General features: G+C 43.8%; 1 protein-coding gene across 2 annotated transcripts in view; it reads left to right on the top strand.

Moving 5' to 3' along the window:
- Positions 1-12879, top strand: part of CMTM8 (CKLF like MARVEL transmembrane domain containing 8) — a 59009-nt gene extending 46130 nt beyond the window's left edge. Inside the window, exons 2-5 of one of the 2 annotated variants that reach the window (XM_043965314.1) lie at positions 4666-4839; positions 10150-10266; positions 11781-11931; positions 12466-12879. In XM_043965314.1, the coding sequence (XP_043821249.1) occupies positions 4666-4839; positions 10150-10266; positions 11781-11931; positions 12466-12692 (669 nt within the window). In that variant the 3' untranslated portion in view covers positions 12693-12879. The remainder of the gene's footprint in view (positions 1-4665; positions 4840-10149; positions 10267-11780; positions 11932-12465) is intronic. The other variant, XM_043965315.1, reaches the window with a different exon arrangement.
- Positions 12880-13172: the final 293 nt, after the last annotated feature.

The raw sequence follows: 13172 nt of genomic DNA, 5'->3' as shown, positions 1-13172 counted from the left end.
TACTGTAGAAGAGTTCCGCCCATGAAGCGAAGGTCTTTGAGGGCAAGGCCAGGAGTCTTTTCTTTGGCGTCAGGAAGTGACGCGGGCTAGTGGGAGGAGGAAGGAAGAGACTGGCGCTCAGTCTCGGTCTCTTTCCTGAGGACGCTGGTGAAGAGGGGAGCTAGAAATGAGCTCTCCTTTTAATAGATAGGAATCTAGGCCTTTCTCTCTCTCTTTACCAAATTCTTATTCTCCTTAATAAACGCTTAAAAGTCTAACTCTTGCTAAAGCTTATAATTTATTGGTGACCACTCATTAGATATTTTAGACAGTTTAGCTAGAATTTTAGCCCTTAACAACATCCAAAACCCTGAGACCACAAGTCAATTTGGGTCTTTGATCATTCTCCTAAAAGAAACTCACCATTCTACAGTGATGACAGATAAAGCAGGCTGCAGTGCAGGGCACAGTCAAATATCGGTTCAATTATTTCTGTGCCATTGGAGACGTTGTCTTTATGCCTGAAGGGGGCTCATTTCTTCTCTCTAAAAATCTATAATAGTTACAATGATATAAATGATTATTGCCATAATTTGTTATTAAATCAACATTTCTTCATGTATTCCTGCCTCCTAGAGAGCCATATCCCTTAACAAAGAATTAAAAAGAGGAAAACAGTTTAGCCAAACTAACCAACATATTGGAAAAAAAAACCCAACTAACCTTATATGTGGTAGTTGGTAACCACAGTCCCCTATCTCTGCTAAGGAGTGGGGAGAGAAGGAATTTGTTCTTTGTTTTGTTTGATTGTATGTATTCATTAGAAAAGCCCAAACTGGGGCAGCTAGATGGCGCAGTGGTCAAAGCACTGGCCCTGAATTCAGGAGTACCTGAGTTCAAATCCAGCCTCAGACACTTGACACTTAGTAGCTGTGTGACCCTGGGCAAGTCCCTTAACCCCCATTGCCTGCAAAAAACAAAAACAAAACAAAAGAAGAGCCCAAACTAAGGTGGTGGCCACTGAGTTGTCTACTGGGAAGAGAAACCAAGACTTTGATATTTTTTTTAAAACCCATCAATAAAATGCAGAAGAATTTTAAAAATTAAAATATATTGCAGCCAACTTTACTTACCTTTCCACTGTACTCTGGGTTCAAATCAATCGCTTATTTGAAATAATTGGTGGCCAGAGAGTATTTCATGTCTGGAGCTGATATCTGGGGGATGTTGCACACGTAGGGACAGAACAGCACAACAGATAAGTACTAAACTCAAAGTCTAGGAAACCTGGTTCAAATCCTGCTTCAGACTGAGTATGTGACCTTGGGCAAATCATGCAATTTCTCCCAGATTTGGTTTTTTGATTGGTATAATAAGGATAATAACATCAAGTATTTAAAGTTCTTTGTAATTCTTTTATGTAAATGTAAACTATTTACTGTGTTAAAGTAAGGAGAAATGGGTTTTCCATTGCAGCAAAAGGAATGTGGGGAAGAACTCCTTTAAGTGTATTAAATCCTGGAAGATGTCATTATGGACATTTTTTTATCTGATTCCTTTGGACATTCATCATTTGGTGTTTTCATTAGGAAATGCTTCAGGAAAGGGGATTCAGAAGCAGAGGAATGGGCTAGATTGGACTAGATTCTCTATGAGGGTAATTAACCCTCCTTTCCTTCCATGGAGTGAGAAGCTTAAAGCTTTTATCTGCTTATTTAGTTTACACTATGTGCAAGAATGCCAAAGAAAGGATGCTTAATGAAGATCTATTTTCGAGGTTTCCAGCAGTGGCAATGCAATTTATCTGGTGTTAAGATGCACAAGCCCGATGTAATTCCTGAAAACTCCAAGATTTACACTAATGGGATTTTTTTCCGGCTCTTATTCATCATAACTGACAGGCAATCTATAAAAGTGTGTTCAACATTCAGTTTGATCGGAGAGATTGGGCTTTGATGGGATGGGGCGTGGCACCCTGGGAAATATCGGTCCAGATTTCTTGATAAGACTTGTAAAGGTCTGCTGTGCTTCCCATTGATGATTTGCATAAGGAACCTTAATAGGCAGCAGGTTAGTAGATCAGCCTAGAAGAAGGGCAACACTCCAGGAAGTAGCAGAGTTTACCCCCAGCAGTGGTGTCTGGCTAAACCAATGAAGGAAGGGCTCTCAGGTGATGCAGAGACATGGACTATGGAGCAAGAAAGCCTCTTCCATTATTAAATATATTTAAATCAAGGAACCTAGCACTGGGCCTGCAGTTTAGGAAGGCTAATCTTCCTGAGTTCAAATCCAGACTCAGACACTTACTAATTGTGGGACCCTGGGCAAGTCATTTCACCCTGTTTGCCTCAGTTTCCTCATCTGTAAAATGAGCTGAAGAAGGAAATGGCAAAACACTCCAGTGTCTTTGCCAAGAAAACTCCAAATGGGGTAATGAAGACTGAACAACATAACTTAAGACCTCCAATAAACAAATATTGGTTAATTGGTTAATCCCTCCCTTTAGAGCCTCTTATTATTTTTGTCCATTTGTACCAGTATTTTATGTATATATTGTGTAATTTGTGAGGGTCAAGGTGACATAACAGTAGAGGGCTGATCTTAGAGGTAGAAAGGCCTGGATTTAAAACTTGCCTCTGATGTACATTGTATGTATCACTGTGAGCAATTCACTTAACCTTTCATCTGGTCACCAGCAACTCTTTAAGACCATAAATTACAGTTGATTTACTCATCTGCATTGGTGGAGGGAATTTCCACATTGGGAGTTTCCTAGGCTCATAAAATCATAGATCTGGACAAAGAATTAAAATCGCTTTTTGATATAGTTGCAGTCTGAGTACATATGATTTCTGGTTCTGCTTTCTTCATGTCACATGATTTCATATCAATCTTTGCTGATTTTTTTTTTTTTTGGTGGGGCAGGGAGGGTTAAGTGACTTTCCCAGGGTCACACAGCTAGTAAGTGTCAAGTGTCTGAGGCTGGATTTGAACTCAGGTCCTCCTGAATCCAAGGCCAGTGCTTTATCCACTGCGCCACCTAGCTGCCCCCTTTGCTGATTTTTTAATGTTCCATATACTTGTTACTGTAGTTAAGCAGCTAGTTGATACATGGGATAGAGCACTGTGTCTAGATTAAGGTAGACCTGAGTTCAAATCCAACCTCAGACACTTACAAGCTGTGTGATCCTGGGCAAGTCACTTAATCTCTGTCTGCCTCAGTTTCTTCAACAGTAAAATGGAGATAATAATAGCACCTACTTCCCAAGGTTGTTGTGAGGTTCACGTGAGATAATAGTTGTAAAGCACTTAACATAATGCCTGGTACATAGTAGGTAGGTGTAAGGGTGTTCCCTTTCTTCAGCCATTTCCCGACTCTTGTTGGTTGTTTCTAGTTTTTCCCCTCTCAAACAGTATTGTTAGTACCTTGGGTGATGGGAGGCTGCTCTTTTTTTCTTTTCAATAAATTTCTTAGTAAATTCCTAATCCAGAGTCAAAGAATATGGTCGTTTTTTTATACAACTCTTATGGCATTAATCACCATCACAAGAAGAAGGGGTGGGGGGCAAGGTTTGGTTTTAGCTTTGGGTTTTTGCCACAGCAAAGAAAATTAAAGCAGTAGAAATGAAGTCCTCACCACTCACCAGGTCAGCTATTAAGTCCAAAGTAGACTGGGAACTAGCTGGCCAAGTCTTTGCTTTTCCTTTGTCTACAGTCTGGTGGTTCGGGCTCTCAATTTGTCCCATGTGTCAGGGGAAAGGTCATTTGGCTATTTTCATGTTTGACCCCTCTTTGCTCTTGATTTTTGTTCACTTCTGTACGCCCTGGATACAAGACAGCTTTGCAGGATGTTCTCTGGACAGCCTCGACAATAACCTCGTTTGGCTCATGGAGAACGTTGGTTGAGAAATGAGAACGTGTCGCTATCAAGTCACAGCAGCAGCTTTTACAATAACGACATTCCCTGGATGTTGCCCTGGTGGGATCATGTTTGCTCTGGCACTTAGTCCAGAAGCATTGGACCAGTGTCCCTGAAACTGCCATCCCCTCTCCCTGCTTTTCAAAAAGCAACATCCCAATAAATGCTTGTTGTCTGACTGAAAAAAAAAAAAAGCAACATCCCTCTGCATTGTTCCTTCTGTGTGCTGGGCCCCATATAATATGGCATGTGTGACTGATGGGTGTAGACAAGAACAGGGAGGAAGGGAGTTTCCATAGCTGCCCCTGATTAAGGAGTTCATCATCATTCACCATCATTATCAGTGTTCATTCTCTTCTATTAGGGTTTACTCTTAATTTAACACCAACTCCAAATTAATGTCAGTGACATTAGGGATGAATTTTACAATTATCGTCATCATCATTGTTGTTAATGTGATTTTTGTTATGTTCATATACACTTTAAGAGCTTTTTTGTTTCTAATTTGGAACTCAGAGTAATTCTTTTCTCTTTGCCTCCCTCTTCTTTCCTTTCTCTCCTTTTCTTTCTTTTTCCCTCTTCTCCCTTCCCAACTCTTTCCTACCTTCCTTCATCTGTTTCCTTTCTCCCTCCATCTGCTTCCCTCTCTCTTTCCCTTCCTCTCTCCATCTCTGTCCCTCCTTCCTGCATTCCCTTCCCTCCATTTCTTCCCCTCCCTGTTTATTCTCCTTTTCTTCTTGCCCATCCCCATTCCTCGGTCTCTGCAGGTTTTTGGTCTGCTTGTGTGGACACTGATTGCTGGAACAGAGTATTTCCGGGTCCCTGCCTTTGGTTGGGTGATGTTCGTTGCAGTATTTTATTGGGTCCTCACAGTCTTCTTCTTAATCATCTACATGACCATGACCTACACCCGGATTCCCCAGGTGCCATGGACCACAGTGGTAAGAAAGCGCATGCCTTGTCTTACTTTGTTTTCCCACCAGTATCCCCCTTAATGCTAGGGCCTTCACTCTGAAACCATCTCCAGTTTATCTCGCCTTTATCTTGCTTGCACAGAGTTGTTTGCATATTGTCTCCCCCATTAGACTGGGTAAGGACTTGCCCCATTAGAGGGCAAGGACTGTAATTTGCCTTTTTTTGTATTCTCAGCTCTTAGTGCAGTGCCTGGCACATGGTAGGTGCTTAGTCAATGCTTGTTGACTCACTGACTCAGGAGCTGAATCCCCGCCCTGAGTCTGCCTCCATGATTCCCTGACACTAGGCTAACCAGAGAGTTTCCCGTCAGCCCATCTTGACATGAGCGTCGGTGTGCACACCCACATCCACACTCACCAGAAGCTCCCATTCTGAGGTGCTCCTAATGCCTCCCCACCACCAGCTGCTGCCTCTCCCTTGGCAGAAGTCCCCCTTTTGGGAACTTGAAGTCAAGGAAGAGATAAGGAGATCACTCAGCTCCGTACCAGGGCTGTATGAAAAGGAATCGTCTGTTTCAAAATGTCTAGACCTCACCACTCTCACAGCTGCAGGGGTTAACAGGTGGGCATGGCACCTGTCCAGGAGAACAACCTGTGGGCCATAAGACATCAAGCACAGAAATCCTGCCAGTCAACCGTGAGGGTGAAGCCAGTTCCCCAGTGTCTAACAACCTGGGTCCAGTGACCCAGTAGCCCATCTGGTTGTTTCTGGAGAACCCTTTCTGGAAAACCCCGCCCCTGGACCGCTGGATTCCCCACCAGCTCCCATGCCACTTTTCCCCTCGATTGGGGTTGTTGGTTTTTGGTTTTGTTTTTTTGTGGGGGGGGGCAATGGGGATTAAGTGATTTGCCCAAGGTCACACAGCTAGTAAGTGTCAAGTGTCTGAGGTTGGATTTGAACTCAGGTACTCCTGAATCTAGGGCTGGTGCTCCATCCACTGCACCACCTAGCTGCCCCAGATCAGGGGTTTTTTAATCCTGGAATCTACATACCACCAAGAGGATAGATTTCAGAGAGGCTGTCAATCTGGATGGGAAAAAAAATCATCTTTATTTCCTTATCATTGGTTTCCTTTGCCATCCTGTTTATTTTATTTTATGCTTTTAAAAACCATTATTCTGAAGAGGGATTCACAAGTTTCACCAGATGGCCAAGGGGTTTGTAACAAACTGGTTAGAAATCCCTACTCTGGGAGGATTTTCTTGGCATGGCAAGACCTCCAGCCTCATGTAAACTGTAAGTAGTATTTGAGAGTCTTCTCTCCATAGCAAAGTCTTGACCCCATCCCAGACAGCCCATAATGCTGACATCCGAAATTGGAACCTTAAACACACACATATGTATGTACCAGTGTTTAGATAAATAGGTAATAGGGAGGTGGAGACAGAGAGACAGGCAGACAGAGACAGAGACAGACAGCTAGCTCTGTTACCTGTTGTGGTAATGGAACTGGGTCAGACAGCTTTTGTCTCCTTGAAGGTCAGGGGTCAGGGGTCCACTGCAGACAGATCCAGGTGGCCTGGCCAGACACCACTGCTCTGGTTACCCACCACACCATTCCCCTGTTGGGGAAGCTATCATCCCGAGTGTGTGTGTGCTGGCTGGCAAAGAGGAGGCCAGGAGGGGGTGTGTGTGTGTGTGTGTCTCCATGCTCGTCCTTCAGGTGGCTGGTGTACTGTGACGTAGACAACAATAGGGAGGGAAGGAAAAGGGAGGAGTCACGATTCTGAGAAGCCTTCACCTTCCTGATGAAAAAGGCATTCAGAAACAGGCCAGCTGCTTTCTGGTGTGATGCTTATCCTAGACTTCACCTTGGCATAATAAGGGACTTATCTGAGAGCCCAAAGGTAGCACCCAGTCCCTCTTGGAGTTGACTAGCCGGTCCTCTAAGAACTGAACAGAGAGCACCTCATAGGTAGCCTGGGGGCAAATCAGCAGGCCCTTTGTCTGCAAACATAGCAACCCAACACACAAAACACTGAAGGTGAGTTTAAGAAACCTGTGCTTTCCACTGGAGCTTCTCTGAAGTGACTGTCTGCTATTCTCGTAGTGTACGTGCACAGGAGGGAGAAGGTCAAGGTCACATGCAGCAAGTCTTTGTTTGGCAGTGATCCCTCTAACTTAACCCTCACCTTTGAGTCTCTACTTACAGTGTCAGGAGTGCTGCTGCTGGTGTTTAAACAAAGCTGCTTGGAGCCTTGATTTTTCTTAGGAATTCACAGATGATCTTTCAAAGGGGCCCATATCTGTATGGTATTGTCACGTTCCCAGTTGTAGAGTAGCAATTCAGGATTCCATGTCCAGAGCTCTTTCTGTTCTCCCACATGTCCATGAGTCAGTCTTGTCCATTAGCCATACACTAGCCCCATGACCCAAGTTAGTAGTCCCATTTTAAAGATGAAGTTCGGTACCCTGCCCAAAGTCACAGTCTGTGGTGGATCTCAGACTAGATCCCGTGAACTCTGAAGAAGACTCCCACAAACAGACATCCCTTGTACTGCCCTTTGCAAAACAAACTAGGCTGTTTCTCGCCTTTACCACACTTGATCTGTGGCACAGGCTCATCCCATGTTGTCATATTGACTCCCAATAGCTCTGTGATGAATGAGCTACTTCCACACAGACTTTCTCTGGCCACTTTTATGTAGACAAAGAGATATCAACCCTCCTGGCTGTTGGACAAGGCTGATCAGGAAGTGTTCCTTGCTCTGTTGGCAGACCCACCATCTTGATGTGCTCCCTTAGCTTGGCAAATCCAATGGCTCTGTGACTGTTTCCCCAGCCTCATTTGTTGTCAGCAGCCCTAGCCTCTCGGGAACCCAGGTGCTGCCTGGAATAAAAGCCTGCTGAGTCTGCCAGCCTAAATGGGCCAAGGCTACCAGCTCTGCCATCCCACAACATAACATTGATTCTGAAGCTTGTGCCAGTTATGCAGACCCGCAACAGGGAGAGATCCCCTTCTGCTGTGAGGAATTGCCTGGATTCGACTCTATTAAATAAATCCATTTGAGTGACTTGGCTTTGTCTAGGGACAGGACATTCCAACTCCATCTAGATGGGTAAGGTGACTGTCCCCCATGCCAGCAATGCCCAGCCCACTCTTTTACTTCTCAAAGTCCCTAGTTTCCTTCAAGGTCCAGTCACCTTGAAGTTACTTTATACTAATTTGTATTTACTTGGGTACATGCTGTACCTCTCCCCCCTCCACCCCTTGACACCCAAAATGTAATCATTTTTGTCCTTGTATCCTCAGCACCTAGGACAGTGCTTGCTATGCAGCAAGTACTTACTAAGTGTTGAATTGAATTGAAAAGGCAGTGTGAATTCTCTGGTTCTAGACTACTGTCTTCACTATACCAGGAAGTCCTGCCTCTCAGCAGAAGAGGGTGTTAAGAACAACAACCCTTTAACCAAACATGGAGCCTATAGGCTGCTGACTGGGGAACCATTGTTTCTTTTCATCTTCTTTTTACTGATACTTTTAATTTTTATATTGCCTTCATTTCCATATAAATCCTTCTTTCTTCCTTCTCCTGAAACAAATACCTAGAAAGAAATAGAGAGCAAAATAGTTCAGCAAAATCAATCCAGATGTTTACTCTGTCTGCTAGTGTCTATACTACTTCACATCCATTGCCTCTCTTTTGGGGACTCAGCTTTTTCCTGCACAGAACTAGAAACTAGCTACATTTCCCAGACACCCGGTTCCCTTCCCACCCCTGCTTTTCTCTTTTGTGTTCATAATACATTGCTCATTTGGGAAGTGGGCAGGTCTTCTTGAAGCTCTCCAAACCCCCAGCCCAGAAAATTGTGGGACCAGCAGTGGTGGCACTTGCTCCAAAGTGATTTGTCCTCAGCCAGTTCCCTTTCGGCTCTAAATCTGATGGAAGCCCTTAAGTGCAGAAAACTTGATTTCAGAAACAGATGGCAACTTAACAGGAGCCATTTGTCTGGTGTGATACATTAGCAGGGAGGCCTCAGGAAGCTGGTGATTACTTTGACATTCCCCCATTATTTCATGTCCCTTATTAACATTTTTCCTACATTCCTATTATGGTAAAGGATTCTGCTTATTTTTTTGTAATCAATAACTTCTTATCCTGTTTGTAAATTAAAATTGTTTTCAATTATCAAGCATTTGGGGTTTTTTCTCCTTTCTATCTCCTCTTTCATCCCTACAGGAAGGGAGAGAGGAAGGAAGGGAAAAAAGAAGAAAGGAGGGAAGGAAGGAAGGAAAGAAAGAGAAAGAGAGAGAGAAGAAAAGAAGGAAGGAAGGAAAGAAGGAAGGAAGGAAGGATCCTTCTAACACATAAGCCAAGTCGGGCAAAACAAATTCCCACACTAGCCAAGTCCAAAACTTGTGTCTCATTTGGCATATTATTCTGCGACCTCAGTGTCAGGAGGCAGTTAATGGGCTTCATCCTCAGCTGTCTGGTTTGCCTTTTTTCCAACAGATTTATACCATTCCCTCCCCTCCCCAATTGAATCATCCCTCAAAATGAAAATGTGAGCAAACAACTGTCTGACAGTCTATGCAGCATTTTCCACCCATAATTCCTCACTTCTTTACTGAGAGGAAATAGACAGGAATCCTCTTCTCTCCGGGACCATGATTGGTCACTGCCATTCATCTGCTGTTTTGCTATTTCTCCTCTCCTGCTCTATCCATACAAGTCTTCCCATCTGACTTTTTGAGGGCCCTATTTAAAATTGGGCGCCCTCGATGAAATGGAAGTCTCTGCTGCTAATTACTGAGGGTGGCCTGCTGAAGGAGATGTTGGGAGCTGGAGTGGAAAGCACAGGCGTCTTGGAGGTAGAGGTAGAGGGCCTGGGTTCAGATTCTGACTAGTTCTGACTGCTGCCTCTCAAGAAAAACCTAATCAATGAAATTACTGAAGGTCTTGAGAAAGACAGGCAGTGTGATGATGCAGGGGAAAGAACGTTGAATCTGGATCCGGAAGATCCAGGTTCTTGTTCCAGCTTTGCTCTCAGCTGTGGGGGCTGCTCACTTCCATTTTCCAGGCCTCCACGCTTCATCTATGAAATGAAGTTGTTGGGCCAGGTCCTGCCCTCCAGGAGCTTACATTCTATTGGCGGGGCAGCTAGGTGGCTCAGTGGATAAAGCACTGGCCCTGGATTCAGGAGGACCTGAGTTCAAATCTGGCCTCAGATACTTAACACTTAATAGCTGTGTGACCCTGAGCAAGTCACTTAACCCCAATTGCACCCCCCCCAAAAAAGTTCATAAACCCCTCCTCTTCTTTGTCTCGGCACAGGGCCTCTGCTTTAATGGAAGTGCCTTTGTTTTATACCTCATCGCGGCCATCGTAGATGCCTCCTCGGTGACCAAAGAGAGGGACAGCCACAATTACAACAGCTGGGCCGCCTCATCGGTGAGTAAGCTTTGGCCATCTCTGATACTCTGTATCCACAGAGCCTCTGCCCTATCCCCACCCAACTCCTGAAGTCCTGCTTGTGAGGACAGAAGTCAGACAGTCAAAAAACACTTATTAAGCACCTACTGTGTGCTTGGACAGATTTGGGGAGACAGTGGAAGATAGAAGGGCCTGGCATGCTATGGTCCATGGGCTCATGAAGAGTGGGACACTGTGTTAAATGCTTGGGATACAGAAAGAGGCAAATGACACTCCCTGCCCTCAAGTTGCTTACAATCTAATGGGGGAGACAACATGCAAACAAATATGGACATATATGTTATATACAGGACAAAGAGGAAATAAGCAAGGGAATGAAGAGGGGTTGGGAAAAGCTTCCTATAGAAGGTGGGATTTTAGTTGGGACTTGAAAGAAGCAGAGATGAGGATGGAGCTTATTCCAGACTTCTTGCTATTTAAGCCATGGTGGTTCTGGTCATTGCCAGCAGACTTCTGTGAAAGAGGGATGGTTTGGGAATCAGCTCCCAGATGTGTGGGAGCCACATTTTCCAGAATCACACAGCAGAGGAGAGATAGAGAAGAATGAACTCTGTCTTTAGAGAGGACTTCCTGGAGACTGAAATGTGGGCTTTTTTCTTTTCATGCTTTCTCTGTCATATGAAGGAAGAGATCTCCAGGAAATGTGTGATTTCCCACAGGAGCCAAATTTTACAGAACTCAGTTTGATGACATATGTTTCTGTAGGCAGCTGCAGTGCAGTGGAAAGAATACTGGGTTTAGAGACAGAAGCCCTGGGTTCAGATCCTGTCTCTGCCACTTGCTCTGTGACCTTGGACAATCAATCAATCAATAACCATTTATTAAGTGCCTTTGAGTCATTTAACTGTTTCCTCACCTGGAAAATGGGTACAATAATGACCATAGTACTTGATCTTGCCTTTGAAAAGGCTTTACAAACCTCACTCCAACCCTATAGTGCCTCTGCTAGTATTAACCCCATTTTACGGATGAGGAAACGAAGATAACATGTGAAAGCAGTTTGTAAATTGTAAAGCATGACAGAATGACACATACCTTTTTAGATGTGGCCAGTTTGAGAATTTGTCTTGCTTGACTATGCGCATTTGTTATGAAAGTCTTGCTTTTTGTTTTTAAGGACAGGAGGAGTCCAGAGGGAGATAAAATGTATGCTTATTTCTGGTTTTTTTGGTGAGGCAATTGGGATTAAGTGACTTGCCCAGGGTCACACAGTTAATAAGTGTTAAGTGTCTGAGGTCAGATTTGAACTCAGGTCCTTCTGAACTCAGGGCTGGTGCTCTATCCACTGTGCCACCTAGCTGCCCCTTATTTCTGTTTTTCAATGAGGATCATGGAAGGGAAGAATAGATTTCTTTTTAATTGAAAAAATATAAGGAAGTGCTTGTTAATGGGGAAAAAATAGAAAAACCACAAAGCATCACATGAATTTCAGCATTATTCATTATTATTGTCCCTGCCTTCAATTCAATGAGCATTTATTAGGTGACTGCTGTCTACAAGGAGAGAGAGAGTGTGGTAGAGTGGATAGAGAGATGGCCTCAGAGTCAGGAAGCCATCTGACATCCTGGCTGAGTGACCTCTTAGTACCCCCAGGCTGCACAAAAGTTATAAGCTACAGACAAGGTATGATCTTTAGATCTTCATTAAAAAGGGAATTTCCTCCCCAGCAGTTCTCTATACCATCGAAATCATAGATCCTGATCCTCCGCCCCCCCCCCCCAAACATGCCCAAGACCCTGCCCAGGATTATAAAGACAAACTGAAAAAGTCAAGAGGCTGTATGGGACAGAGGGGAAAACACAGGACTTGGAGTTAGAGGGCCCAAATTCAAATCCTGACTCAGGCACTTACCCCCTATGTAACTGGAAAAATTACTTCATCTCTCTGGGCCTCAGTTTCCTCATTTGTAAAATAAGAGGGTTGAGCTAGATGATCTCTGAAATCCTTTCCAGCTCTATGATCCCTTAAGAATGTAAATATTATTGATATCCTGCACCTAAAGATGACCTTCTCTGACCATTTGACACACAACTACATGGGGCGTCAACTTCTCCCAAAAGAAAAATTGGAGTAGCCCAAAACAGGCTTAGCTTACGCTAAATTCATTAATGAGGATGTTCCACAACACCCCGCTCTAACCTGCTTCCATTCCCACAGTTCTTTGCCTTTGTGGTCACAATCTGCTATGCTGGGAACACGTATTTCAGCTTTCTGTCATGGAGATCCAGGACCGTTCAGTGATGGCCATTTCGACAATGACATTAATGGAAAGAACGTTGTGTAAACGCCGCATGGGTGGGCTGTACATTTCCAGAGAACTGTGTTTTGGGCATGTTTTTGTACACTTAAGTTCCATTGTGGTCACTATGGTGAGTTGCAAGTAAAATGGATACTTGTTTACAAAACACTATAAATCCTTAGGACAAAACCTTTTCAGTACATTGTTCCAAACTTCGTAAATACTATTTTTCCTAGACAATAAGTAACAGAGTTTGCTAATGTTAAGAACGTATCCAGTTTGTAAACCTAACCTTTGAAATGCCGACTTTTTTTTGATTAAATGTTTGAAAATCACCCCCGAACTTCAGCGTCTAAGTTTTTTGGGGGGTTATTAGAGAAAAATGAAGCCTTTTGCTACAACCAAAGCATGTGGCTGCATGGGACATTGATCGAGAATGTAGGAGAAACCTTCTACCTGGATCATGAGAGCAAGGCCAGGGGAGTAACTCCTACTCACTTACTTTGCCTTTGGGGCAAATTGTTCTACAGCAGAGGTATGAGAGGGCTGGTCAAAACAGATTAAAATATTAATTGAGACATATTTCATAAAATATATAAAACTACAACAGAATATAGATGTTAAC

Source organism: Dromiciops gliroides, chromosome 5, assembly GCF_019393635.1.
Source record: "Dromiciops gliroides isolate mDroGli1 chromosome 5, mDroGli1.pri, whole genome shotgun sequence".
NCBI lineage: Eukaryota > Metazoa > Chordata > Mammalia > Microbiotheria > Microbiotheriidae > Dromiciops > Dromiciops gliroides.
The sequence above is the reverse complement of the archived record's forward strand: the minus strand, read 5'-3'. Positions and strand labels throughout refer to the sequence as shown.